Source organism: Alligator sinensis, unplaced genomic scaffold (assembly GCF_000455745.1).
Source record: "Alligator sinensis unplaced genomic scaffold, ASM45574v1 scaffold203_1, whole genome shotgun sequence".
Classification (NCBI taxonomy): Eukaryota; Metazoa; Chordata; order Crocodylia; family Alligatoridae; genus Alligator; species Alligator sinensis.
The window spans coordinates 823,511-851,295 of NW_005841949.1; the positions used below are offsets into that span (position 1 = coordinate 823,511).

Genomic DNA, 27,785 nt, shown 5'->3' on the forward strand with positions numbered 1-27,785 from the left:
TTTCCTGCTTATGCAGGGGGTCGGACTCAATGATCTATTGAGGTCCCTTCCGTCCCTAACATCTATGAATCTATGAGTCCAGGTTGACTACCTTGAAGACCAGAAAACTGTTTTTAATGTATGCTGTTAAATGGCCACCTAATAGTAACTCTCTGCGGCTGCCTTCTGCCATGGGGAGCTGCTAGGCAGCCAAAGAACTCAGTGGGGGCTATGCAGCTAAATCTAGGTGAGCAGGTGCCTGTTGCCCCTCTCCCCTCCCTGCTCCCCTCCCTTGCTGGTTAGCCCCACACTAAAGCACCCTCATGCCAGGCCTTCCACAGCACTTTGAGCTGGGTCGGAGCAGCCCCAGGCTGGCAGACTGACCCCCAGGGCCTGTTCCTCCCCTCTCAACATGCTGTAGTCCCAGGAACATGCTGTGGCTCCCGTGAAAAAGTGGCACCTGGGTGCAATAAACTCTGGCATGAGCTGTACTGGAGTTTATTCAGCTGCATTAATTGCATGTGTAGATGCACCCAAGGTCTATCGGTCTGTCTCCTTCCTCCCTGTCCTGGTTTTCCCCCCACTGCCACCCTCACCCCCTCCCAAATCAGTATGATAGCTCAGCATCTTCTGGTGGAAGCTAGCATGAAGTCTTAGATCTTTTCAGGTAAGTGTTGGAACTTCACAAGCTACATTCAGCATTGATTTGTGCTGCAAGACTAGAGGGTGCCTCCCTTTTTAATTGTAAGATGTTCTCACTAGGTAATTGGTCAAGAAGAACATCAGCATAAGATGTCTAGGTCTGCATATTTATTTTTCTAATGCTATTTTTTCTCTTCTGTCTGCCTGAGTTTGGTGTAGTTTTTGTTAATGTGATATTTAGGGACTGAGATGACACTTGAGTAGTAATCAGCTTTTTGTGAGTATCTCCAAATATCAGATATAGCAAATGAATACTGTGGTGATTCCTTTGCAAGATGGCTGGATTGCCCAACAAACAGATACTAAGCATCTTGAGGTTCAACTTCAAAGAAATACTTGCATTTTAGGGAAACCTTTTTGTTGCAGCTGGATCATGAACTTCTACCTTAAATTGCATGCGAGTAAGTCTCTGGTTAGTGACTTACAGATTGCTGTTTACCTTCACAATAGATATGTATCAGTCCAGTTTATTCAAAACGGGATTTACAAAAGTGTTGGCTTAGGGAACTCTGAGGGGTACTTAACTTCGTCTATGCATTTCTAATGTAACCATTGGCTTAGCCTCTAGGAATGCACAACATCTTTTTCTTTTTTTCTTTTTCTCTTTCTCACTTGCTCTCTCTCTTTCTTGCTCACTCACGCTTTTCTTTTTCTTTTTCTTTCTCTCTCTTTCTTTATCTTTGGATCCCAGAAGGCTCTTATAACTGACAACAGTGTAAAATGAAATGGTTTTCTGTAACTATTGCAGCTATGTTTGTGCCAAGTGTTTAAGTCCTGTGCTGAGACCATTTTGCTAGGTATAAATTAAAGTCCAATGTTAGCTTTCATTTGAAAAGTGTGCATTAAGCCACTACTTAAACACTTGCTGGTGCATCCCAACCGGGCTTCACAGACCCCTGCCAGCCTGCGCCCCACTCTGGGCCCCACCGGTGCTCGCCCTGGGACATTGGCCCCAAGACATTGGGACATTGGTCCCAAGATGGTGACCAGGGGGCAAGGCACCTGTCAAGGGACAGGGCTACCCAGGCGGCCCTCGACAGCTTGCCAAAACTGGGTAAGTGGTCCTCCGCCCAAAATAATTGCCTGCCCCTGCTCTTTTCCCATCTCATTGTCAAATATTCTAACTTATTTCTAGGAACACTGCCGCATAGGCTACAGCTCCACAACACTCTAGGCCAGAGGTTGGCAACCTATGGCCTGCAAATCAAATCAAGCTTCCAGACCCAGGGAGCTTTGGCAGTGGGGGACTTCAGCCTGTGCCATGCTGCAGCTGAGCAGCTGGGAGAAGCAGTGGCCAGGTCTTGGTGCCAGCCTGCCTCACACCTGACTCAGTCATTCCACCCTGCCACTGTGAAAAGCTGCTGACAGTCACTGTAGATTATTTAGCTAATATAATTCAAACTCTTTAGCCCCTAAATGTCTTCATATTATGTTCTATCTCATATGATCAAGATGCTTTAAGTTCCTCCCTTCTAAAATCCCATGCTCTTTCTGCAAGTATTAGAGTGAATGCTACAGTACATCGTAAGGAAATTGGATGAAAATAAGCATCCAATTTATTTAGTCTAGTTTATCTTAATAAATGCTTGTAGTGTTCTGTTCTTTCTCAGCACAAGATATGAGAGGTGACTCTGGACTCCTAGTCTGTATCCTGAACTTTTCTCCTCTTAGTTTTAACTGGTAGCTTGCTACCTTTAATGACTCTTATGGTTGGAGCATGGTCATGGTTGAATCTTATACTGGTGAAGATCCTGAGGCCCTTGTTATATGTTACACTGTGAGCCACACAAATGTTAATCGGCTTACTGCTATCTTGCCATCAGACCTTCAACTTGAGTGATGCATCTTTGGGGAGTGGCCACAACTTAATGCAGGGCTGGGCAAAATACAGCTTACTGGGAGGGATTTTGTCCAGCCCTCAGCAGGTCTCTCAGTCCTGCCTGGTCCAGGTGCCATCTGGCCCATGGTTCATCCTGCCACTTCCAGGTGTGTAGTGGGGCTGGGGTGGCTTCATGGCCAGACTGCTTCCCAGCAGCGGCAGCCTCTTCCAGCAGCAACCAGCCCCATGGAGACCAGCTGGGACCTGTGTGAGCAGAGTCCAAGTCCCAGGCTGAGCACGTAGCCCTAGCCCCAGCCCTGACCGGCTCTGCATGGGAATTGGGGTCCCTGAAGCTTCCACTTTTGACCAGCCTGCCCTGGCCATGATGAGCAGCAGTGATGGCTGGACAAAAGCTGCAGCTGGGCTCTGGGGAAAAAATGAAACCTGGTGGCAGGTGTGGCCACCTCCCCCTCACCACTGCTGGCCACTCTTGCTGCAGCCACCCAGAGCCCACACCAGGGCTGCCCTGTGGCAACTCCTTCTTGCTGCCTCCATGGCTTCCAAGCTGCCCTGGGCCCCCTTGCCTGGTGAGGCAGTGGTGGGGATGATAGTCCCAGTATGGGCTCTGGGCAACTGCAGCAAGAAGAGCCCGGCAATGTGGAGTAGACACTAGCCACACACACTGCCAAGTCCCCCTTTTTCCCCAGCACTCAGACAGCAGCTTCTGCCAAGCTGCTGCCCCTCACCGTGGCCAGAAGGGGCGGGTCCAGAGCAGGCTCTGCAGGAACCCTGACCCCCTGCACAGGGAGAGCTTGGGCCAGGGCTGGGGCTGTGCACTCAGCCTGGGGCCAGGCAGAAGCTGCTGCTGGACACTGGGGGAAAAAGTGTTTCCTGGTGGCAGGTGCAGCTGCCTCCCCCTCACTGCTGCTGGGACTTTCTCTGTGCAGCCACCAGGAGCTTGTGCCTGGGCTCCCTTGTGGCTCCTCCCTGCCAGGGGTGGTGCTAGTGTTGGCAGCAGGGAGGAGCTGCAGGGCAGCCTTGGCATGGGCTCCTGATGGCAACAGTGAGAAGTCTGTGGCAGCAGCAAGGTGGAGGTGGCTGCACCCACCACCAGGTCTTGCTTTTTCCTGGTGCCCAGCAGCAGCTTCTGTTCAGCTGGTGCCACTGCCAGTGCCGCCTCTGTACCCGGGCCGCTGCTGCTGAAGCCAGGCAGCAGCTCCAGCCCCTTTCCAGAGTAGAAGAGTGTCCCAGAGGAAGCGTTGGTGGTGGCGGGGGCCCAGCTGAGCTGCCCTTTCTGAAGTTGCCACCCACCCACACCAGGTCTCACTTTGCACACAACCCTTTCCCACATAGGTTTGGTGAGTTGTGCCATGAGGGAGGAGTGCTGACCTGGTCTGGGACAGCTCCTCAAACTCTCTATATGGCCCACGGGCCCAAATAATTGCCCACCCCTGCCTTAATGGAACAGGATCTGGGTTATGCAGATCAAGAGATAATCCTGCCCTGAAACAGCCTAACTTAGAGCTGCTTAACAAGTACTTTAAGAGGCTTAAAAGTGTTAGAGTGGGGCACTCCAGGGGTTAAGAGCTCCAGGAGTCACCCAAAATTAATTTGTAACAAGGTCCTGAGAGAAGTGAGGTAGCCACATGGAGAGGAACTTGCTGTCTTCTAAATAGCAAACAAGTCTGTGGAAGGTCTAAGTGCTGACATGGATGATTCGCCTTGGGAGACTACTGCTTTCATTGTTGTTGGCATTTTAAATGCAGATCTTAAGAAACTGCTGCTGTAGAGAAATCAGACCTAAAAAGCCAAGTGGCCATAATAAAGCACTGTTAGTTAATCAAGTGAAATGCAGTTGTCCTGCTGTGTAGTTGATGGGTAACTATGAAATGCCTGGTAGAAGGGCATGCTTAATAGGCTGCTGTTCAGAGAGCCTGCATTCAACTGACTCTTTGCTTTCCTTGTTGGTTTTCCTTTGCTTTGCTTGTTGGTATAACAGGGTGCCGTATAGCTCATGCACAGAGGTCAGATATGGCCGGTCAGAACACTGCCCCGTTTAGAACCAGGCAAGTCTTCTTACTTTGGAGCTTAATTGGAGGCCACTCTAAGGACCTGCTCACTTCGGGATGCTAAAATTTGGGACAAATATATTGCAGTTTTAGTTAATGCACACTGCTTCTGAATATTAGGCTAAAATGCCGTAACTTTTTAATGGCCCTTAATTGATCTTTGTGCAGATGCTCTCATTTGCTGCCCTCAGTCTCTTTGGAGAAGGATAGCATATAAATCAAATAAATGTGGAAGAAATGTCTTTTCATGTGTTTTTTTTTTGTTTGTTTGTTTGTTTTTTACCACTGCTGTAGGTAATTTGTCTTCACTTTTCTATGTAGACAAAATGCCAAGAGAACCAAAACCTCTCCATAGCATTTGGTACCTATGTATAGCCTGGCAGGGCTCAAGTCTTCAGCTCTTGGTGGAAAATTCTTGCCTTCCTGAAAAACCTGACAGGGTTTGTTTTGTTTTCGGTTTTGTGAGGGGCAGTGCAGGGGTTGTCTCCATGCCATTTGACAGTGATGGGAGCTTTTAACTGTTCAGTAAGCATGTATTCAATGATGGGAGTACCTGGCAAAGAGATAATAATCACAACATGAGGGACAGCTGCCTTGGTAAAATGCATTTTGACTTACAGGAGAGACTAACTGCAGAGATGAGCTTTTATCTTCTTGCCCACTGAATGCTTGATGCTTCTGCTGGGACTTCTAATAGTGGAGATGAACAACTGTATTTGTGGGTAATAGTACAGCAAGCAGTTGTCTGCTGGGACCTGTATTTTGCCATTAGTCATCAAAGCATGGTGACTGTTGCTGAGGTGAACCTGTAAGCTACAGGTTAAGGTCTTTAAATACTCCTCCAAACTATATTGTTCTCCAGCTGAATAATTCATAGTTCCTGTTTCCTTTCTGAAGGGTAAAGAACATACATGTTGAAACTCCAGCTCCACAGTTACTGAACATGAGCACGCAGCCACATAAATGTCTATTTTGTCTCTTCCCAGAGGCAAAACACATATTTAAAAAGCCATAAGTCTTGACTTGTTTCATTTTGTTTAATTTCTTCCTCCAGTGAGGAACTCTGACTCAGTTCTGAGATGGCCTGGGAATATGTTAATTATCCAAGTAGACAAGAGTTTTTGGGTGAATCTGATATCTTTTACTAGACCAACTTAAATAGTTGGAAAAAAATTTTAAGCAAGCTTTCAGGCTTAAAAACCCTTTGTCAGATTGAGGAAGTCTCTGCAGCTGGTGTATGCTGTTCCTGAATAGAATGAAAAGTAAAGAAGCCAGAGGCTGGACTGGTATGCATACAAGATAGGCAGTCCAAGTAGACTTTTTTTTTTCTGATAGAGCATAAAAATAGATTGTGGGGCTTTGGGATAAAGCCATTAGTAAAAACGATGCGTGTTTGTCCCCCTCAGTTCATCATTGCTCACATTTTATCAACACGCCGGTCACAAAAAAAGTAACTCAGTTTGGGCCTCAGTATAAAATGGAGACAACTTAAGGATCTTGGGTGATTTCATAGATTTCATAGACATTTGGGCTGGAAGGGACCTCAGAAGATCAAGTCCAGCCCCCTGCCCCAGGGGCAGGAAGTCAGTTGGGGTCACAGGATTCCAGCAAGATAAACATCCAATTGACTCTTAAAGGAGTCCAGAGTAGGTGCTTCCACCACCTCTGCCAGCAGTCTGTTCCAGGCCTTTGGGGCGTGGACTATAAAGAAGTTCTTCCTTATGTCCAGCGTGAAATGGTCTTGGAGAAGTTTGTGACCATTTGACCTTGTCATCCCATGGGGCACTCTGGCGTTCCCCCGGATTCTGATGTACATTCCTTATAGGCAGCCACCAGGTCCCTCCTGAACCTGCACTTTTCCAGGCTGAAGAGTCCCATAGCTCTCAGACGCTCATCATAAGGCCTGTTTTTCTGCTTCTCTGATCATATGTGTGGCTCTCCTCTGGACTCTCTCAAGCTTCTCCACATCCTTTTTAAATTGTGGAGCCGAGAATTGGATACAGTACTCCAGCTACATCCTCACCAAGGCCAAGTACAGTGGGAGGATGACATCCTGGGATTTGCTAGAGGAGCATCTATGGATGTAAGCCAGAGTTTTGCTCACTTTGCCGGCTGCAACATCACATTGGTGGCTCATATTCATCTTGTGGTCAATCATGACCCCTAAGTCCCTTTTGGCCATGCTGCTAGCAAGTGTAGCACTGCTGAGCCTATAAGCATGCTGTGGGTTTTTCTTCCCAAGGTGCAGTACTTTGCATTTTTCAGAGTTGAAGGCCATCAGGTTTTCATCCACCCATTTTCCAAGCCTGTTAAAGTCGGCCTGGATCACCATCCTGTTCTCAGGTGTGGATGCTTTACCCCAAAGGTTGGTGTCGTCAGCGAACTTGGCCAGTCCACTCCTGACACCAATGCCCACATCATTAATGAAGATGTTAAAAAGAATAGGCCCAAGGATGGAACCTTGGGGGACCCCACTGGTCATGGCATACTACGATGATTGACTTCTGTCAACTACCACTCTCTGGGTCTGACCTCGGAGCCAATTCCCCAGCCAGCGGACTGTGATGTAGCCAAGGCTGCAGTTGGCCAGTTTTTCTATAAGACAACTGTGGGATACCAGATCAAAAGCTCTTTTAAAGTTGAGGTATATGACGTCAATCTCTTCTCCTTTGTCCAGGTGATATGTCACCTGGTTGTAGAAGGAGATGAGATTGATCAGGCAAGCCCTACCCGTAACAAACCCATGCTGGCTATCCCTCAAGAAGTTGCCTTCAGCCAGTTTATCAAGAATGGTCTCTTTGATTTTCTCCAAGATCTTCCCGGGGATGGAGGTCAGGCTGATGGGCCTGTAGTTCCCCAGATCTACTTTCCTCCCTTTCTTGAAGATAAGCACCACATTGGCCTTCTTCCCATCCTTGGGCACTTCTCCTGAGCGCCACGAGTTTTCGAAGATCTGTGCCAGTGGCTGAGCTATGATGCTTGCCAGCTCCTTAAGTACCCTGGAATGTAAGCTGTCTGGGCGAGCTGACCTGAAGGTGTCCATCCTCTCAAGGTGTTCCTTCACATGTTCAACACTGATGTGGAGTAATAGTTCTCCCTCGCCCTGGCCGTCCCAGACCATATTGGGCAGGGCCATCCCTTGGGGCTGGTGGAAAAACCAATGCAAAATACCTGTTGAGTAGGTTGGCTTTTTCCTGGGCATTAGGCTTTCCTGGTTTGCTCCCTACAGGTCTGGATCAGTGCAGAGTACTCCTCCTTTGGGGTGGATCCAGCCTTCCATTTATTATAGGCCTTTCTTTTTGGACACAGGAGGTCCGTTAGTTCTCTGCAGAGCCAAGGGGGCTGCTGTGCTGTTGGCAGGCACCTCCAAAAAAAAAAACCTTGCTTTCTCAGGAATGCTGAGAGCAACAGCCCCACATGTTCCATCCCAGCCAGCTTGGAACAGCTCTGTTCAAGTGATATGCCTAAGTAACACACAGCCATGCAGGCTAGCTTACCTTGTGAAGGAAGAATTGTAATGTGGCGGGAGCTGTCATTCAGTGGGTTCAGGACCAATAATTTGGGACGGGATAGTGTCTATTGTATCTGTCTCTGGGTGTTGCTTCCACTCTTTAAGAATAAGCAGATAGTTCATGCTGGTTCCAGCTAGGTTTCCAGCCTGAGGGACTGTAAGCTGCATTACTATGGATGGAATGTAGGAGGGAGCAGGAATATCCCAGCAGAGCTTGCTCCCTGAACTGGAGAACATCAATACAGTTCAGGCATTTTCTCTCTCCGTTCCAGATAGCTGAGGTGAGTCTATTACAAGTTTCCTTTATCTAAGAATGTTAGTACAAATCTACTTGTAAAGCAGGGCTGTCCAACTTCTCCATAGCTAGTGACCACATACACTATGGGGACAGCATGCTGCAGGGGTGAGATGGGCATCTGCCAGGGCCCATGGGCCACTAGTTGGACAGCCCTGTAGTAAGTATTTTGATACTACCACTACCCTCCTGTGTCTTATGTGCCCCATATGGGCTGATAAGGACTCGATTCAAAGCAATATTTCAGTGTCAAGGATAGGAATCTGTGGACCACAGGCCACACTAGGAATTCTTCTTTATTTGGTAAAGCTAATTTTTCTTCAGGTACTTTGTAGCTAGATGTTCCTGCATTTCATGCCTTCAGCTATACAGACCTTTCTGGAACTTCAGCATCTCTCTAACTTGGTGGGCGAGAACAGCATTAACTGTCAGTGTTCAAATACTGTCCAAGTGGTCCATGTGGTTTAGAGAACTAAAACTCTCTAGCAGCAGCTCTGTATTGGGCTGCAATTACTCACTGAGGAGCAATGATGCAAATCTTTGAAGGAAAGCCAGAATGTCAGAGGAATTTAAAATCTTTTCTTTTAATTTAACAGCTGGTAGAAGACGTGTCTTCTCCTCCTGCCCATTTCTCTCCTGCCTGCAATAAATGCAACAATTATCCTCTTCCAGAGCATGGCAAAGGTTACCTTTTACCATATCCAGTGTGCTTCCATAGGGTCTGTATTACCTAGAATTGGAGTCCTCATTGGGACAAAATGCTAGATGAAGTATGGACTTGTGAGGACAAAATGAGATTATTATATACTTGTTAGCCATCAAGCTTAGCTGTGATGGAACAGTTGCATCATATGAACCAAAGAAAACTTCAGATAGAAACTTGTAGGGAGCAAAATGCATCCTACAGTAAAGGGTTGGAGACACCATTTGGTAATTCCTTGGAATTGATACCTAACATTTTCACTGGGTACAGATACATGTTTGAAGCAGTTTTGCCACATTTGTATTGCTCGCAGCTTGTCTGCACATAATGATTAGGATGTAACATCTGCCCTTTTTGAAATTGCTCCAAACCTACTATTTGACTGCAAGGGCAAATTCTATATGCTACCCAAACTGGCCAGTGTTTTAACACTGTCCTGGAATATGCAATATTTATTATCAAAAATAAACACCTCTTACTTCTGACAGCAGCACTTAAAGAAGTCTGGGCCCTGTATGCTTGATATGCATGACAGCTAGTATGCTCTCCACAACAGATGGAACTTTCAAGTCTGTACCAGTGTCCTTTTACCTCCCCTAAAGTCTTAAGCAATTTGCAAAAATAAACATACTTAAATATTCTGCCCTGATTTCTAAATCAGGAAGGGTAGTGAGCAGATTAAGCAAGCTGTACAAACAGTGCTTTGGATTACCTCTTGCCTTGCAAGACTGTACATTTCCTAGGTGGCAATGTTGTCTCCTTTTTGGTACCTGGTACTGTAGAGATATAACAAGAGAACCCCCTACTACCTGGAGAACTAGTTGCTATATTTGTAACATTCCAATGAGATAGCAGGCTTAATGGCATTGGGGCAGATATTTTTGCCATTTTTTGTGTGTGTATCTTCTGATACAAGTAGATTGAAGCATTGAATAGTAGAAATCATGCAGGTGGGTAAATGTCACTCATGGTAGTTTTTAATTCTGTTGGAGAACTTATTTTAATATTCATGAGGTAAGCATTTAAGCATTCATGAGTAGCATGAGGTAAGCATTTAAGTTTTAGTTATACACTATAAGCTTATAAATTATACATGCTATATGCACCGTAAGCTTAGGCCTCTCAAAGATAGTGACAACTTTGCTGATCCTGATTAGATTTTTGACACATTCTTGTCAGGACTCTAACTCACATCTAGCTGACATCCACATTTCCACATTTCTTTCCTGTCTCCTCCAGACTAATGTATGTGACGAGGACTTGTTCTTTGTGACATCTAATTGGGTTTGCTGCTATAAAAGTCTTCAGGCAAGAATTCCTAGTCTCAAGTTCTTCTGTCTGGCTATAGTTACTTATAATTTATAAACAAATGGGGAAGAAATAAGTAGGAAAATGTTTAAAACCAAGACTGAGTTTCCTATGTAGGTGTAATATATGAATCAAAACCTAAGTTTAAACTTCAGAGGGGAACACTTTATAAATACTCTGGTGTGTGGAGCAGAGAGTTCTAGACAAGTCAGTCCTGAGGCAGCTGCAACCATTGGAGCACCTTAGATGCTCTAACAAGCCCCCTCTACTCCGCATGAGGTCAGCTGAGTTGCTTTGCATCATTGGTGGTTCTTCAGGCAAACTGACCTGGTGGCACCCATCTCCTCTCCAGGTATTGATGACTGTTGGCTTGCAGGGAGCTCATCCGCCCTTTGATAGGTCTTGTTTTTAGTCCTTCTGGGTGTCCACACACCCTCCTCACCCAGGCTAACCCAGGTCAGGGTGCTGGTTTAGTCACCGACAACACAACTGTGGAACAGGCTGTGCTGGTTTCCATGGTACCAGATAGCAGACCAAGGGAGGCCTGGCCTGACAATCGGAGAGTTCTGCCTCAGCCTTAATTCCGCCCTACTTCAAACAGTACCCTGTATACCTTCTCCCCTGGCTAAATCAAGTTTCTGACAGTACAACTAGTTGCTATTGTATAGGTGCTGTGTAGGTGGCATGGTGGCAAATTGGATATATATGTTGCAAAGCAGAGACCGCTTTTAGAGATGCTATTTTTTTCATACAGACATTAAACTGTATAAACATCACTGTAGTTCATATAACAGGATCTGAGGTTGACAACATATTAGCCCGTTGCTGCTGGGATCTGCTGGACATCTGGCCAGCAAGGATTGTGAGTGATGCCTTCTTGTTTGTGTTGGGAGTTACTGGCCAACTTTTGGTGATATTACAGTGGTGCATTTCTTTCATCATTGGGTCTTGGGGGACAACCTTAGGCTTGTTCTCATTAAAAATAAATAAATTAGAGGTGTTTTGTGGCTATATCAGCAGTACACTCAAGTTGGTTTTAGTAATGGTATTACGCTAAGTACATGACTGGTGGATTGAAGGTTTTCATAGATTCATAAATGTTAGGGTCAGAAGGGACCTCAATAAACCATCGAGTCTGCCCCCCTGAATAGGCAGGAAAGTGTGCTGGGTTCAGATGACCCCAGCCAGATGCCTATCTAACCTCCTCTTGAAGACCTCCAGGGTAGGGGAGAGCACCACCTCCCTTGGGAGCCCATTCCAGATTTTGGCCACTCTAACTGTGAAGAAGTTCTTCCTAATGTCCAGTCTAAATCTGCTCTCTGCTAGCTTGTGGTCATTATTTCTTGTAACCCCCAAGGGTGCCTTAGTGTGTTTAAGTTTGATTACAGGAGGCAGTTTGGAATCAGCTGTTTTCATTGCTGTCTACTTAGCCACCAAGTTTGCAGTCTAATGTGTATTTTCAGTATTCACACAGCTGTAAATCCTTAAGCAGATATGGCTGGGGTGGGGAAAAGGTAGACAAAAGAAGCTGCTCTTGTTATCATAAGTGCCCAATCCAGTTCTCTTTCCTTTGGGGTTTGTTTGTTTTGGGGGGGGGGGGGGGGGGGGGTATATTGTTTTTTTTGCTACTTAACTTTTTGGGTTTCTTAGAAACTTATGCATTCTATTCATAATGGTTCTCTTTATTCATCTTCTCTTCTGTGTTGACACCCTGTTACAGTAATGACACAAATGCCTTTCTGTCTATAATCCAGCAGCATCCCACTTTTGCTGTTGGAATGCACGCAAAGAATGTTACACTTCTACAAGACGTAGGAATTCCAACTTGCAGAACTGAAATGGTGGGTGGGGAGCATTTTCATTCTTGAAAGATGTTTCTAGGCGGTGGCTAGTTTGCAAGACTGGTAGTGTACTTTGTAAAAATTGGGCTGATAAGGATTTTTTTCTGTGATGTCGTCATTGGAGAAGGATGGGTCGCTGAAATAAACATTTTTTTTTTTGCTGACCATGTTCTATTTTTGTCACTGTTTTTTTTACTAGAGTAGTTTGGTTTAATGGCTAAAGCAGAAATCCATTGAAGGGCAGGCAGTAGTTCCTGAGTCAGTAGCTAGAGTGGCAAGTCAAGAGGAGAGTCTGAGATACTTGGACTGAGGGCAGGAACTGCAGGTCAACACGTGAAGCCAGTGTTCTAGAGCCAAAAACTGGAAACCAAGAGGAAAGTGAAGTCAGGTGCTAATATAGGAAGTAGAGAGACCAGCCAACAGCAGGAACTGAAGTCAGGAAGTTGGGATAAAAGGCAGGGTCAGGAGACTGGAACCAGGAAACAGGGAAGGTAGCAGGAGAAAAGGCAAGGAGATGCAAATGGGTTGGGAGCTGCTTGTAGACCTGAATCTTGGTGTTTTCAAAGTCAAGTGCTAGGATGGTCCTTTGAAATAAGGAGAGGAGACAAAGCCAATGAGGTGGCCAAACAAGGGCTCTTTTAGAAGCCAGCTGGGCCAGCTAACTCCTAGAAAGCAGAGACTCAGCCCTTCTACTACAAGTTTCTTACACAAATATCATCGTTTTGAACCTGTTAAAACATTTTTGATGCTTCTCAAATGCACCCCATCCCCCCTCTTTTTTTTTTTTTTGTTAGTTTAAATCTTCTTTCTTGGAATTGTGGGGGGAAAAAAACATTCAAAACTGCCAACTCTTTAGGCCCAAGTAACCAGCATTCTGTCCAGGTCGAGTTAGGAATATTTTTCTTTTGCACAGTGAAATTGTACCTAATAAGTAGAAGGTGATGCTGTACTTCTTCAGTTAGCATGTTCAAAACACAGCCTGCTGCCCTCTGAAGGTTTGAGGATGCTTTTGCCACACGGTCAAAAGTCCGTTTTCTAAAGATTTCTCCAGACAATTAAGGAGGCAGATTGGGAAGTTTGTTTGCATCTTGGTTTGTCTGAGCTCGGCTTCTGAGATGCCTTAAGAAGACTACTTTCAAAAGGTACCAGACATATATTTCCTGAAAATCTGGCTTCTCTTAAATGGCTAACTTTTAAAAGCATGAAAACACCACATTTACCAAAGCCATTAGTCCTGGGCTTTTCCCGCGTGCGAACTTGTGTTCAACCTGGGGTATCAGACAGTGACTCGGCAGATTTTAAAAAAATATATGTCACTCCCAAGAATCTTTCCGCTAGTCTAGAATCGTACTGTTTTATGCTGTTGGGTAAGTTCCACTAAAGCAGTGCTTTCCCAACACACAGGAAATCTGGTGTGGCAACTGTGTAAGAATCCTCTCTAATGGGCTTATATTCAAATGTTAGCAATACAACTAAAACACATAGCTGACAAAGTAAGCCCATACAGCATGGATGCACTGCCTGGCCCCGCTCCTGAGCAGTGGCTGGAGGCGGGTTGGTGGGCTGGGCAGTGCAGGTGACTCTGCCTCCCCACCAAATTGCGCACCGTTCCCCTGCCCTCCTGCTCTGTCTGCAACAGCACCGCTGACTTGTGGGGCTAGGTGCTGCTGTGTGTGTGTGGGGCAACCTCTGACCATGGAGCCCTGGGTGGTTGCCCACATCACCTACCCCTAAGTCCAGCTCTGACTCCAAGCTCTCTATACCAAGTCAGGCAAGCACCCTGCAGACTTGTCAACTGCAGGCTATTGAAGCTTTAATACCATATTTACTGAAATCTAAGATGACCCTGAATTTTAAGGTCACCCCATAATAATTTGATTCTATACATATAACATTTATAAATATTATGATTTTTCATGTATAGAATCTAATTATTGGAGAGTCATCTTTATTAATTCATCCCCCCACTGTTGTAGGGGGACAGGTATCGACCCTTTTCCCTCTGCTTCTGCTCTCCCCCACCCCACTTTACTCTTGCTCTGCACCAGCAGGTTCTGTCCCTGTTCTAGCCTGGGACACTGAATGTGGTCCCAGCCCAGCCCCACACAGCAGCCATGTGGTGGGGAGGGGAGAGAGGGGGAGATGGGGAGGCAGGGGAGCAGAGGCTACTGCAAGGTGGAGATTGTAGGTTGCGGGGGGGTTGGGGGGGGCAGACAACAGCAATACCTATGTCCCCGACCCTGAGTAGGGACTGGAACCTGAGCAACAGTAGCCACCTGCCCCCCTTACCACCCTTGTACTCAATTCTAAGACATGTTAAATGGGGAAAGAAAGCTCACCTTAGAGGTTTCAAGTAAATACTGTAAATTCATCTTTAGGAGGGAAGAGAGAACAGAAAAATTAAAATGCCCTCAGCCACTGGTCACTCACCCCCTGGTATTTTCTAAGTGGGGTGAGTGACCCAAACTTACCCACTGTGAGGCATGCTGGGCTGTGTTACTTGCTCACAACTCCCTGGTGTTGGAGCCACAGTACTTGAACACCTAAAAGGTAACTGTTCTACCTGGAATGCTAGGGCACTGTATGCATGTACACCTCTGGCCTGTGAAAATTGTGTTGTTCCCAGTCAGTGACATTTAAGAACAGTTCAATTGTTATGTGTGTCCGCACCACTAGAGATCAGCTGGATTCATCTTTCTTTGTTTTCTGTCTTCAGAGCCTCCTGGAGAGGGAGAGACCGGTGGACACCATAAATCAGACAACGAACCATTGGATGGATCCTAGATGTAAAACAGTAGATCCAGACAAGGTAAAAAACAAACAAACAAACAGGTGGCATTTGAGCTCTTGGGGCTGGATTCCAAGTGTATGGTGTTGTGGAAGTGCAGTGGCTTTTCAAATGCTAATATTTTGCTTGGCCATTTCGAGACTAATATAATCTCACTTCTATCCTCTATATTTGTGGAAACCTCCTCATCTCTAACAAATGAGATGCTCCAAATAAAGACAAGGTAGAAGAGTAGAATTTTTTTAATAGATGAGCAAAGGCTACAGTAAGGAGTCTAGATTGAATTTGCGATCAGTAGCATTTGTAAAGAGACAAACAACAGTAGACACTGGTGAAATTTATGCACATAGTAACTTTTCTTTCTTGGAAGGGGGAAGAATGTTCCATAGTTTCATAGATGTTGGGGCTGGAAGGGACTTTACAGATCATCAGGTTCAGCCCCCCTGCACTGGGGGCAGGAAAGACTGCAGGGATCAGATGACCCCAGCAAGGTAGGCATTAGGGGTATGTGAAACGGGCCCTATTCGATTCGGATTTGGCCCAAATCGGGGACAGTGATTTGATTCATTGATTCGGATCGCTGTCCCTGATTTCATTCAGCTGAATCTGAAGATTCAATGCTGCAGAATCAGCAATTCAGCCATAGACACAGCTTTAAATGTTTTTTCTACATACCTCAAGGTACTATGAGGCAGCTTCTGAACACTGCAATGCTGGGGCGAATGGAGCGTCCCACAGTAGTGCGGGGGGGGCATGCTCAGTGAAGACTGCTTCTGTGTCTGCTGGCCCCCCCCACCATGCCCCTTTGGCTCAGCGATCAGCCACAGGGGGACCCTGGGTGCCACCCCAGACCCAGGAGGCACCAGTCACCAAGCTAGAGAAGGGTGCGGAGGGGCCCCTGCATGCTCCCTAGTGGATTGGAAGTGCTTTTGGTCCAATTCCGGGTCTGCTGCTGAGCGCTCTGGGGAGCCCCCCGTGCTCCTGTGGGATGCTACATCAACCCCACCATTGCAGTGTTGATGAGCTGCCTGGTACCTTGAGGTATGTAGAAAAAACATTTAAAGCTGTGTCTATGTCCGAATTGCTGAATCTCTCCGAATCGATTTGGAGGGTTCCGATTTGATTCCGACAGATTAAAGGGTCTCCTGATTCAATTCGGATTCACAGATTCGGCCATCGAATCAGGCCAAATCTCTGCCAAATTGAATCAGCGACCAAAGCTTTGCATAGCCCTAGTAGGCATCAAGACACTATTTGAAGATCACCAGGGTGGGTGATTGTACCACTTCTGGGGGACAGCCTGTTCTGAGCACCACAAGTCTTCAAATAACTTAGCCATAGGTCGCATGATGGCGTCAGCCAGTTCTTTTATCACTCTTGGGTGTAGTTCATTTGGCCCTGGTGACTTGTAGATATTTAGCCTTTGTAGGTGCTCCCCCACAAGATCTACACCAAATATGGGAGGGTGGTAACCCCCACCATAATCATCCTATATCCTGTCAAGCAGGCTAACATCCTTGGACTGGTTAAATACCTATGTGAAGTATTCATTTAGGAATTCAGTTTTGTCCTAAGTGTAGGTTATCAGCCATCCCATTTCATTCATCAGGGACCCTATGCCTCCCTTATTTTTTTTCTCCAACTTTCTATGTATCTAAAGAAAGACTTTTTGTTGTCCTTGATTCTGGTTGCCAATTTGTATTTGGCTTGTACTTCTGCTGTCCTGGTCCGCTACCTACAGGTGTGGGCTTTTGCTGAGTACTCATGGGTAGTTATTTCTAACTTCCATCACTTGTAGGCTTCTCATTTTAATTTCAGGAGGTCCATGACTTCCTTATTGAGCCAGGAGGGTCTCCCAGCTGTTTTGCTGCCTTTCTTATGAAAGGGAATGGACTTCCTTTGAACTTTTAGGATAGCTTCCTTGAAGAATGACCACTCTACTTGTACTCCCTTCCTCATCAGACCATGGCCCCACAAGGCCTCACCAACCAAACTCCTAAGCTTGTGGAAGTTAGCTTTCCTAAAATCAAGGATTTCTTTCCTACTGGCTAATTTCCCTGACTTAGAGTGGATGGAGAAAGTGATCATCTCATGGTCACTGTTGCCCAGTTTCCCTTCAATCTTCAGGTTGCTCACTAGTTTGTTCCCTTTGGCCAGAACCAAGTTTAGGAGTGCCTTGCCCCTGGTTGGTCCATAGGCTTCTTGAGTTAGATAGAGCTCCTCAACACAAGCGAGGAAGCTTCGTGAGTGATCAGATCTGACTGAGGGCTCATCCCAAAAGATGTCTGGGTAATTGAAGTCACTCCATGATGACCATGCTCCGAGAACATGCAGCCTCTGCCAGTTCTCCAGAGAATTCCTGATCGACCCGTTCCTCTTGGTTTGGACGTCTGTCATCAGGGCCGTCCCAGGGCGGGCAAATCGGGGCGACTGCCCCAGGCCCCATGGACAGTGCCATGCAGGCCCTGCCATAGCCACCATGGACCATTGGTGGTGGAAGTGGGGGATAGCGGGGCTCAGCCACCCCAAATGGAGGGCAGCAGCAGGCATAGCCCTATGCTGTGCGCAGGCTCCTGCAGTGGTGGGGAGGGGTGGGATGCTCAGCTACCCTTCACTCACAGCCAGTACCACAGCTGGCCCAGCTGCACGCAGGCAGGTAAGTTTCTTTCAATCTTCTTTATCACCCTGGGCTTGGGGAAGGAGGTGAGCAGATCAAGACCCCCACAGTGAGGGGGAGAGTGGGGTAGGGGAAGGGTGAATCATTCACCCCTGCCCCCTCCCTGCAGCACAATCGGGATTGTCCCACAACCTGGTCTGGCCAGGGCCCCATTCACCGTGACTGGGGCCTTGGCCGGGCCAGGTTGTGGAACCGTTGGAGCCTGGCGGTTCATCCAGGGTCACAGGCGGGCGTCTCCCACTGCTGCATGCACCGTGGGGAGCCAAGGGGAGGTGGGAGTTCTACCCCCACTCCTGACTTCCCTGGGCCCCCCCGTGGACAAGCCACTGGGCTCTGACTGTCCCACAACCGGCTTGGCCGGGGCCCTAGTTATGGGGAATTGGGCTCCAACAGGGCCAGGTCATGGGACAGTCTGAGCCCGGTGGCCCCTCCAGAAGCGTGGTGCCAGGCAGCCAAGGGGGCAGGGGAGCATGTGGCCCCCGATCTTTGCACAGGGCAAGCGGGCCGCAGGTGCGGCACCATGTGCCTTGCTGCCCTGCTAACCCAGTGATGGGACATACATGATGGCGCCCGCTGCTTTCAAAGCCGCGGCAGCAGGGAGGCATGGAGGCAAGGAGCCCTCCAGCCCAGCGGTGCAGCCAAGGCTGGCCCTGCTCCAGCCCCTGACTCTGGGCCCCCACCCCGGCAGTGCGCAGCTGGGTCTGGTGCAGGGAGCCAGCCGGAACCAGGGCTGGGACTGGTGTGGCCAGGGCCAGGATGCAGCCAGGGCTGGAGCCAGGGCTGGGGCCAGGGCTGGTGCAGCCAGGACTGGCATGGCACTGGGCAATGCTGCTTCCACCCCCTTCCCCCATGGCCCTTTCTCCTCCCCCCACAGACTTCTCAATGGTGGGGGGGCGGGAGTTCAGCCCCCGCAAATTTATTTTTTCTTCCTCCACCTATGCACCTCACTCCTGGGCCCTGCGCAGGCTGATATGCTCTGGGTCCCGCACACTCCTAAGGATGGCTCTGTCTGTAACTCCTACGGTCAAATCCCCTTCCCTGTGTTCTCCCCGTATCTTGACCCAGGGGGTCTCAAGTCACCCTTCTTTGTTCCCAATCTTCACTTCTAAGGAGGTGTAATGTTCCTTCACATAGAGAGCAACTGCTTCGCCTTTCTTCCCAACACAATCCCCCCTATACAGGGTATATCCCCCATGCTTGTGGTCTAGTCACAGGTGGAGTCCCGCAGGTCTCCCTAATCCCTATGAGATCATGTTGCTTTTTGCTTAGTGGGAGGGCCAGTTCCTCTAGCTTGTTTCCTCTAGGTTCTCTGTGCCCAAAATGTTGCAGACAGAGTTCAAGATGGCTTGTATGTAACTCAGGTTTCACTGCTAGAGGCTAGTTAGATAGGCAAGGGAATGATGGCCATGATTTTTCTCCTCAGCAGTATGCACATTTCCTATCCTCCAAGGAAGTAACTTTTACCATGCAAAGTATTCCTTCCTGTTGCATACCAGCATTACCACTGGGAATGTGTGCCTATGAAATTTATAGGATGTATGGTGAAGAATGACTAACCTGGCCAAGTAACAATCAAGTTGTACACAGGTACAGCTATTCTTTTTTTTGATAAGCATGTGGTTAATATGCAGTTAGTTTCCTGTCCTCCACAACCACCTACTCCAAAGTCAGCTGCTGCAAAGGTGATAATGCACCTTTGGCAGGTGTCCATGTCCTGTTCACCTTGACTTCTGTGACATTACTAAGTATTTCACTGGGACTTAAATATTCACAGTGCTCTGTTTAGCAAAAGCAGGATAGTTTTCTGGCACCATGCAATTTTATGGAAGTTTCTGACACCCAACTATTTACCAAGCAGAAGCTGCTATTATTCTTTGCTATGAGTATTATCTCAGATTGATAGGTGGCTCTACAGTAAGTAAGTGTGCATAACTGAGGCAACTTGCCCTGCCCTCCCTCAGAGAATGGATGGATCAGTTCTCCACACCTGGGTGACAATGCATATATAAGGCAAGAGTAACAAGTAGGGCGTGATTTTACTGGCAGTAGCACACTGTACCCAGGGGTAGCCAACATGTTGCATGCTACAAAGTCAACTTTATTTCTTTTTTACTTTACGTAAATAATGTGGCTCCTCTGCCTTAGGCACTCAGTTTGCTTTGAGCCCACAGACCCCTGAAATGCCTTCTCTAGTGGAAACAGCAATGAACAACTATGGTAAATTTTAAGTGATCCTCCCCTACTACATGTAGAATGACATTTCCCGTTTGCCATCCCAGGAACAAGGTTCAGACCAATTTAAAAATATATGTAATATGGCTATCTCCCTTGCTGAGGATCAGCCAGTTGCACAGATGGGAACAGTCTTCATGTTTCAAAAGGACAGACAGACAAGACTGCATCTCTGCAGACTCACTTGGACACATTGAACCAGAGTGCCCCATGGATGGTACAAATACATCTACTTCAAAATGTTTCAGTGACAAATTTGCAACAAAAACCTATTTTTATCAAAATGCAAAGGTTGCAAATTCAAATGTTGATAATATCACTTTCTGAAGTTGTCAAAGCATTCTGCTCTTGACATTTCGTCTTTTTGTTTCAAAATTAAAATTAAGTGCTTTTATGTGGCAAGTCAAATCCAAATAACGTGGGGGTTGAGAGAGAGAGAGAGAGAGAGAGAGAGAGAGAGAGATCAAACAAAATGTCACCTAGCATGTCCTTCCAGATAGGTGGTGTGTGTATTCAATACTTTGGCACAGCAGTGGCACTTAGTAGACTGTCTCTCTCTGTCTGGGGGATTTAAAAACACCCCAAAATTCTTAGTAGATGTATCCTTTTCTGGTCCTAAAGGACAAAATAGATGTGCCCTTTTGTAGCTTACCCTCCTGCTGCCCTAAAAAGAACAGAGCTTTTGTCTATTTTGGCTTTAAATAAGGCCAGAAACTTCTGTTTCTGCATGGTTCACTTGTTTTTTGCTCCCTGTTCCCACCAGGATCCCAAGCTAGCCAGGGAAGCTGTGAGCACCTTGTTAGGACAGAGATGTAAAATTTCCAAAAATTTTGAAGCCATGGAAAAAAAACTGGTTTCTTTCTGGGTTTTTTTTTTCTGGAAAAAAACAGACATTTTGGGGAAAATTGAAATATATGCAATACTTATTTTCTTAGCACCCTTTACAGATCTAAATTCACTTTGCTACTTTAAGAACATAAAATGTATTATGTATAACTTTGTTTGCTCATAAAATTATCATGTTTGCTATATTTATTACATTAGAAGTATAGTTTATTCAGACAATAATTACAAATTTACTAATTGAATTTATTTTGAAATGTTTTTAATTTTTGTTATAAATGGAGCTACAAGCTGCTGAACTCTAAGGAACCTAGCATCTCTTAGTTTTTGTCAGTTTATGAGAAGCAGGCAAAAATTAAAGGTGAAAATAGAAGAAACCATCATCATTATAGTAAAACAAAGAAAGTTGTTATGTATTCTGGACTTAGTCTCCTCCACAGTGTCAAGCAGATACAGAAAGCACTCATTTTTAGAAAAAGAGCTGAGGGAAAAAAGGGGCGAAAAAACCCAAGACATGTTGAATACAAATTTTGCTACATGAAACGTTGTCTAATCAGTCTCGTTTTCTGAGCTATCATGATCAGCAGGTTCTGCTGCTTCTGATCCTTCATTTTTTGTCAACTTCATGGACTTCTAAAAACTGAAGTTTTGCCCAGATTGAGACATGTTAGTTTATTTCTTGATTTGGTGAGAGTATTTCCAAACAGAGCAGTTTCTTTCACATGCTGCAGAAGATGGAGGAATATGAAGCAGGCACGCAGCAAGAAGAGTCAAAGGCTGTGTCATGCAAAGGCCTTGCCACCAATGTTGCAGGAGGGATATGCTTGACAGAGTCCCAGACTGCATTCCTGGACCAAATACCTGAAGATGTTCAGTAGTCTGCAACATTTGAAAGTACCTTTCCAACATCAAGTCCTAACTGTGTTGCTTGTTTTGTAATCCAGTCAAATGCAGTAGCAGTGCTATCATCACTAACATTTCTGCCTTTGAATCTTGGATTCAAGAGATTTGCAGCATGAATTGATTGACAACAAAATTCTTCCCCTCTCTTAATAAAGTCTTTCACCTTTCTTTCTTCTGTACTTGTAAGCAGAGATGCACTTAAAATCAACTGTTTTTGAGAATCTATCTGGGCCATTTGGTAAGGAATAACTGACAAAAGTGCACTGGCTGATCCAGATGCAGCGATTGCTGAAGAAACTGGCTTTAAAATCTTCAGGGAGTTCTGCAGCTGAACCTAGAAGACATCTTCATCAAGTACATCGTTCCTTATACTTCTGGGTGCTTTAGGCTTCTCAATTATTACTGTTTCTTGAAGAGCTTCTTTGTTTTTTAGTAAACTTTCAAATGAGATCACCATTCCAGCCCGTCTAGTTTTACTACAGAGTTTGAGTGTCACTATTTTATTCTTCAGACAAGGTTCTTTGGGTGAATCTGATATCTTTTATTAGACCAACTTAAGTTGGTCTAATAAAAGATATCAGATTCACCCAAAGAACCTTGTCTGAAGAATAAAATAGTGACATTCTTTTCTTCCTGCTTCTTAAAGACTGCAGTTACAGTATGAGTAGCTTTTACATGTTTTATAACTTCTTTTGCTCTTCTATAGAACTTTTGCAGAGCGTTCAACTTCATGATGTCATTAAGAAGAAAGTTTAGCCCATGGGATGTACATCCTATTGCAGTAGTATGTGGATATTTAATATTTATGATCTCCCATTCCGCTTTCATGTTACTTGCTTTGTCAGTCAGCAAAGCAAATAACTTACCACTTCCAATCTTCTGTAGGACTTCACATATTTTACTACTGATATACTCTGCAGTATGCCTGTTCTCTCCTGTTTCAGTGCTTCTGTAAAAAACTGGTTGAGGTGTTGTTATCACAAAGTTTATGATTCCTTCTCCCCACACATTTGTCCATCCACCTACAAGTACTGCAAAACAGTGCTTCACTGATTTTTTTTTCCTTGGATTGCATTACATGTTTATATTCTGACTCTAAAAGAGGCTTGCTCAGATAATGTCTGCTGGGCAAACAGTATAATGGTCTTAGTAATTTAAAAGCTTCCTGCCAGTATGCATTTTCAGTTATTGACAATGGTACCCCAGAAAATTATATTGCTCTTGCAAGAGCTTGGTCAATTTTTTCCTGATCTTCAGGTGTCATCTTGTCTACAAATTAAGCTATTGAGAGTCTTTTGTATACAGTTGGTTGCAATATTTGGTTACTTGAGGATGTTGATTGGGCAACCCTATGCGATGCTGATGTTATAGAAGAAGCAGCAGCAGCAGCAGCTGCAGCAGCAATAGGACGACTTCTGGATCAAGGACGTTGGAAAGAGCTACTTACACCTTCATCATCGTGATCTACTTTCTCCTCACTTACATCCATGAAGAATTTTTTAATGTCTGCAGGACACTTCTTACATACAAAGATGTGTTTGGTCATCCTGGTAGCATTTGGAAATGCATATTTCATTTGACAGTATTTGGAAATCACATTTTTTTTTCTCAGAACTACTTGCAGTGTGGAAATGCTTCCATATGCTAGAAGTTGGTCGCACCATTTTGCTGAGGGAGAAAAAAGAAATATGTAATTTAGTGGCTAGCTTGCATTTGTAAACACTTAACTACAGCATGTACAAATTTAGTAATGGATGGAGAAGAGGCCGCCTCCAGAGTTACTTGTGAACAACTTCCCTGCCCTGCAGGCCTCACCTTGCTAAGGTTGGGTGATTTGTCACAAAACATCAGATTAGTAGGAATTCAATTATGAATTACATAGGTTATGAAAATATACTAATGCAGCTAAAATATAGTTTAATATACTGAATTCAGAGAAATTTAAATTCTTATCTTTCAATAAAGAAGTATACTTTCTTTCAGCTCCTTTGTGCTGCTTCTGTACTTCTGTGGATCTCAAGGTTACAGGGCCAGGAGGAGGCAGGTTCCTTCCAACACCAAAACCTTTAGACTTGCTCTGTCTCCTCTCCGGAGGCTTTTGAGCAAGCAGGGCAATAAGCTCCTTGTTTCTAATCTATAGGAATGAATGGATGCTGCTGGCAGTGTCCACTCCCTGTCCTTTGAGGCCTAGTCAGGAGGACAGGAGCAGATCCACCAACCTCTTGATCAAAAGTCAGCAATAGAGGAAGTCCACAAGCAAAGAAGACACTGAATCCTTCTTTCTTCTCTGGCGAAAATGGCAATTCCCCCTGCATCTTGCTCTTGCATTTGAGAGTTGTACTGTACTGCTTGTCCTCGGTGTACAGGAATTGTAATGATCTGATACTGTAGGCAGTCTTACATAAAAGTCTTCCTATTACATAGTTATTAGAATACATTTTGGGGGAGTAAAGGGTGGCAATATATGAACACCTTGTCTTAAACATTTTATTCATCATTCTAAAAGAAAATATTTCACAAAAGGTTTTCTTTTTAATTTTTCCAAAAAATTTCCGTTTTTCCAATTTTTTGGGAAAAAACAAAAAAAGTCCTTGGGAGAAAAAATGGAAAAAACCTCCACTTTTTTCCCCAAAACTTTTCTGGGTTTTTTTCTGGGCCTTCGCATCTCTAGTTAGGACTAGGAGAAGGGACTGCCAGCTGTTTATCCATCAGTTGAAGTAAAGAATCATTTCCCACACTGCCAGAAAAACTATAATAACACCTTGATAAATAGGTCAGGAAAACTGGATGTTACTCTTGGGAGGAGGTCAAGGAGTTATGTGGGGTGGGGGAGGTAGGAGGCAGATGAGGAGCCTGAGCTTCCAGTCAAACACTTGGACAGATGGGGCATGTTTATGAATGGCTGCGCAGAGTGGTCAGTGTTGAGACTAGGGGTGGGGAGATGGGAGGAATTATACAAACTCATTTTTGTTTTATGCAGGCCATAACTTGTTTCTTCAGTCAAAAAACACTTCTGGTCACTGATCTTTTAAAAAGATAAACTCACAGTTGAGGAAAGTTTCTTGTACTACAGTGAGCAGGGGGACAGCCTGTCCTAGCAGAGGAGATGGGGAAGAGCTTGACTTGGTAGCTTGGCAAAATGAAAGATGAAATGAAATAGGATTGCTGCCTATAGCAATACATTTGAGAGAAACAAAACGCAGGAAGAGGAGCTATGATGCTAAAGAACATTGTTGCCCCATGAACAAATGGGTGTGAATAGATCCTGAATAAAGTTCAGCTACAAAGAAAAGAAGATTCCGAAGCAAGCGAACAGTGAAGCTTCTGCAACAGCCTCTCAGCAAAAGCAGTAAGGGTAAGAAAAATCCCTGGACTGAAATTTAGGATTGCTCTAAGGTTATGAATGAGATTTGCTATGGGTACTTATAGGTCAAAGTTGAGTCTCCTGCTAGGAGGTCACTTCCAGGTCTTTTTCCTGTGTGGGGAGAAGGTATGTACCGGTGGTAGGGAGCAGTGGGTTAATAGTTTCTTTGTGTGTAATGGCCAATTGTTTTTGGTTTGTGGCTCAGCCACTTCACAACTTGTCCATTGAGAGAGATTTCTTTTAGGGGCTGGAATAGGAGGAGGAGCAGGTTACTTAATACAATAGGATAATAGAAAACCAAAGAACTAGCATAACCAGGTAGAAAAACACTGGGCATTGTCTTAGCTTGGCTGTTCCAATGCAGTTGGTATACTGTGTTGTTGAACCATATTACTATCTGCCACTATAAATATTGCAAATATACTCTTGGGCTAGGCAATTAGTCCCTTCATACTTTGGGCCATGCAGGAATATGGCTCAATACCAACTAGTCTGGGGACCTATAAAGTTTGGAAATGGTTTTTGTCTAGTGTGTCTACAAATTTCCATGCAGTCAACTGAGGCTACGTTCAGATATTCAGTTTCTTCTGGGAGAGCAGCAACTCTTCCAGGAGAAACCACTGGTGTGCAGAATTTCAGGATTTTCTCCCAGAGCAAAAATGGTTGCTCCAAGAGAAAAATAACTGGAAAACAACCACAGTTAAATCACTCCTGGGAGAGCAAATATTTGCATGTGCTCTCTTCTGAGAGAAGCCACAGAATGGTCCTTCAGCATCCCAAGGTGCTTGTCACTTTCCACCCCCTGGGAGACAGTATGTCACTTGCTGGAATCTACTGCTTCAGCCAAGCAGGGAGCAGAACAAGTCTCCTTCACAATCTTCACATTGTGCTGCAGGGCGATGCAGGAGGATCCCCATTGTCACGTGCTGCCAAAGCCCTATGTCCATGGGTTGGATCAGAAAGCTTTATGGGTTGGATCTGGCCTGCGAGCCATAGGTGTCTGGCCTTTGCTCTAGACTGGAGGCTGTGTGAGTGTAGTTTTAGTTTTGTTAACAATTGTTGATGAGATTTGGAGTATGCAAACATCTCGTAATGCTGGTGTGGGCAGTCTGGCCCATGGGGTGGATTGGGCCTGCAGTGGACTTCATTTCCCAGCAGCCCCTGCCTGCACTGCTCTGGCTGGTCTCCATGGAGACCCTAGGAGTGACAGAGCCATGACAGCATGGGGCCGTCATGGCCCCTTGCTCCCATGGTCTCCATGGAGACTGGTCCAAGTGTTGCTGACAGGGTGTGTGGCTCAGCATGGAGCTGCATCTGGGGCCAGGGCCAGGATCTTGTGGCAGCGACAGTGTGGGCCGGATCCAGGGCAGAGCCATGATCCACTGCCCGCTTGCCCCTGCAACAAGTGCGGGTTCTGTGGGCAGGAGCGTGCAGGTAGTGGATCGTGGCTCTGCCCCAGCTCCAGCCCATGCTGTCATCTCTGCAGGGCCCTGGCCTTGGATGCAGCTCCCTACCCAGGTGTGTGCCCTGCTAGTGCTGCTGGAGCTGTTCTCCGTGGAGACTCTGAGAGCACGGGGCCATGATGACCCTGTGCTGTCACAGTCCCGCCAATCCTGGGGTTTCCATGGAAACCAGCTGGAGTGGCATGGGCAGGGGCTGCTGGGAAATAGATCTGGCCAGTGGTTGGACTCTGCCATTTTGCTCACCCCTGTCTTAATGCTTTCTCCTGAAGGCATTAAATGTGTGCACAACAATTCTCCACAATCTGAATTTCCTGTGTTTATCTCCTAGACCTGAACAGCATTTTTCTTCAGGAAATCTTTTTTCAGCAGCTAAAAATATCAGATAACCAAAATACTGGCCAACTTGAATAATTTTGCTCAAAAAAAAAAAATGGAGAGATTACAAAAATATCCAAGCAGTTCAACTTTCCATTTCAAAGTCATTTTTGGTGCTAAAATGAAGTTCACTTTGAGGGGGAAAAAGTAGTAGGCACCTTCCGAAACTAAAACAAGAAATGTTGAGTGAACCAAATCATTTTAGTTTTGACCTGAAACACTTCCCCACCCCCGCCCTTGCATTTCAGCTGAAAATGAAAAGCTATTTGAATGAACTCAAAACAAATATTTCTGGCTTGGCCTTCAACCCAAAATTAATTATTCAGATAGTCCTACTGTTCCCTCTCTATTTGCAGGGAGATGTCTCTTATTCTTTGATTCACATTCATTTTGGCACTCTTTTTTTCCCTTAGCTTCCACACCACTTTTTTCTCACTCTGACAGTATTTCTGTTTCCGTGTGCACATATGTATCCTGGTTATAACCAGGGCTGGACACACAGATTTGTTCAACACGATACGTACATCCTACAACTTCAAATATCCATTCATGACAAGTGTCGTAATGTCCCAGCATCCCCAGGTAAACAAGCAGTCAGCTAGAGCAACAGGGCAGAAGTCTCTCTCTAGCTATGAGAACCTGTTGGTACAACTCTGAACTGAAGAGGTAATATCTGGCTTCTCAAAATATCTCCTGCACAGCTTACATGTAGCATGGAGGTTGATGTACGTGGAAGTAGGGCATTGAGCTTGGTAGTCCTTACTGTGGTGGAAGACTTCAAAGAACGTGTAGGTCTTTGTGAGAAGCAAAGATTTTTGTGGGTGATACCATTTATTGGACCAGCTGCATGGTTGGAATGGACTTAGATAAGCTTTCAAGTACATTTCTGTCTTCTACAGGTCTTTGTAATTCC

General features: G+C 45.5%; 1 protein-coding gene across 1 annotated transcript in view; it reads left to right on the plus strand.

The window, feature by feature from the left end:
• FA2H (fatty acid 2-hydroxylase) overlaps window positions 1-27,785 on the plus strand; it is a 94,544-nt gene that overhangs the window by 30,501 nt on the left and 36,258 nt on the right. The window contains exon 3 of the mRNA XM_006020184.2: window positions 14,944-15,036. Coding sequence (XP_006020246.2) covers window positions 14,944-15,036 — 93 coding nt within the window. The remainder of the gene's footprint in view (window positions 1-14,943; window positions 15,037-27,785) is intronic.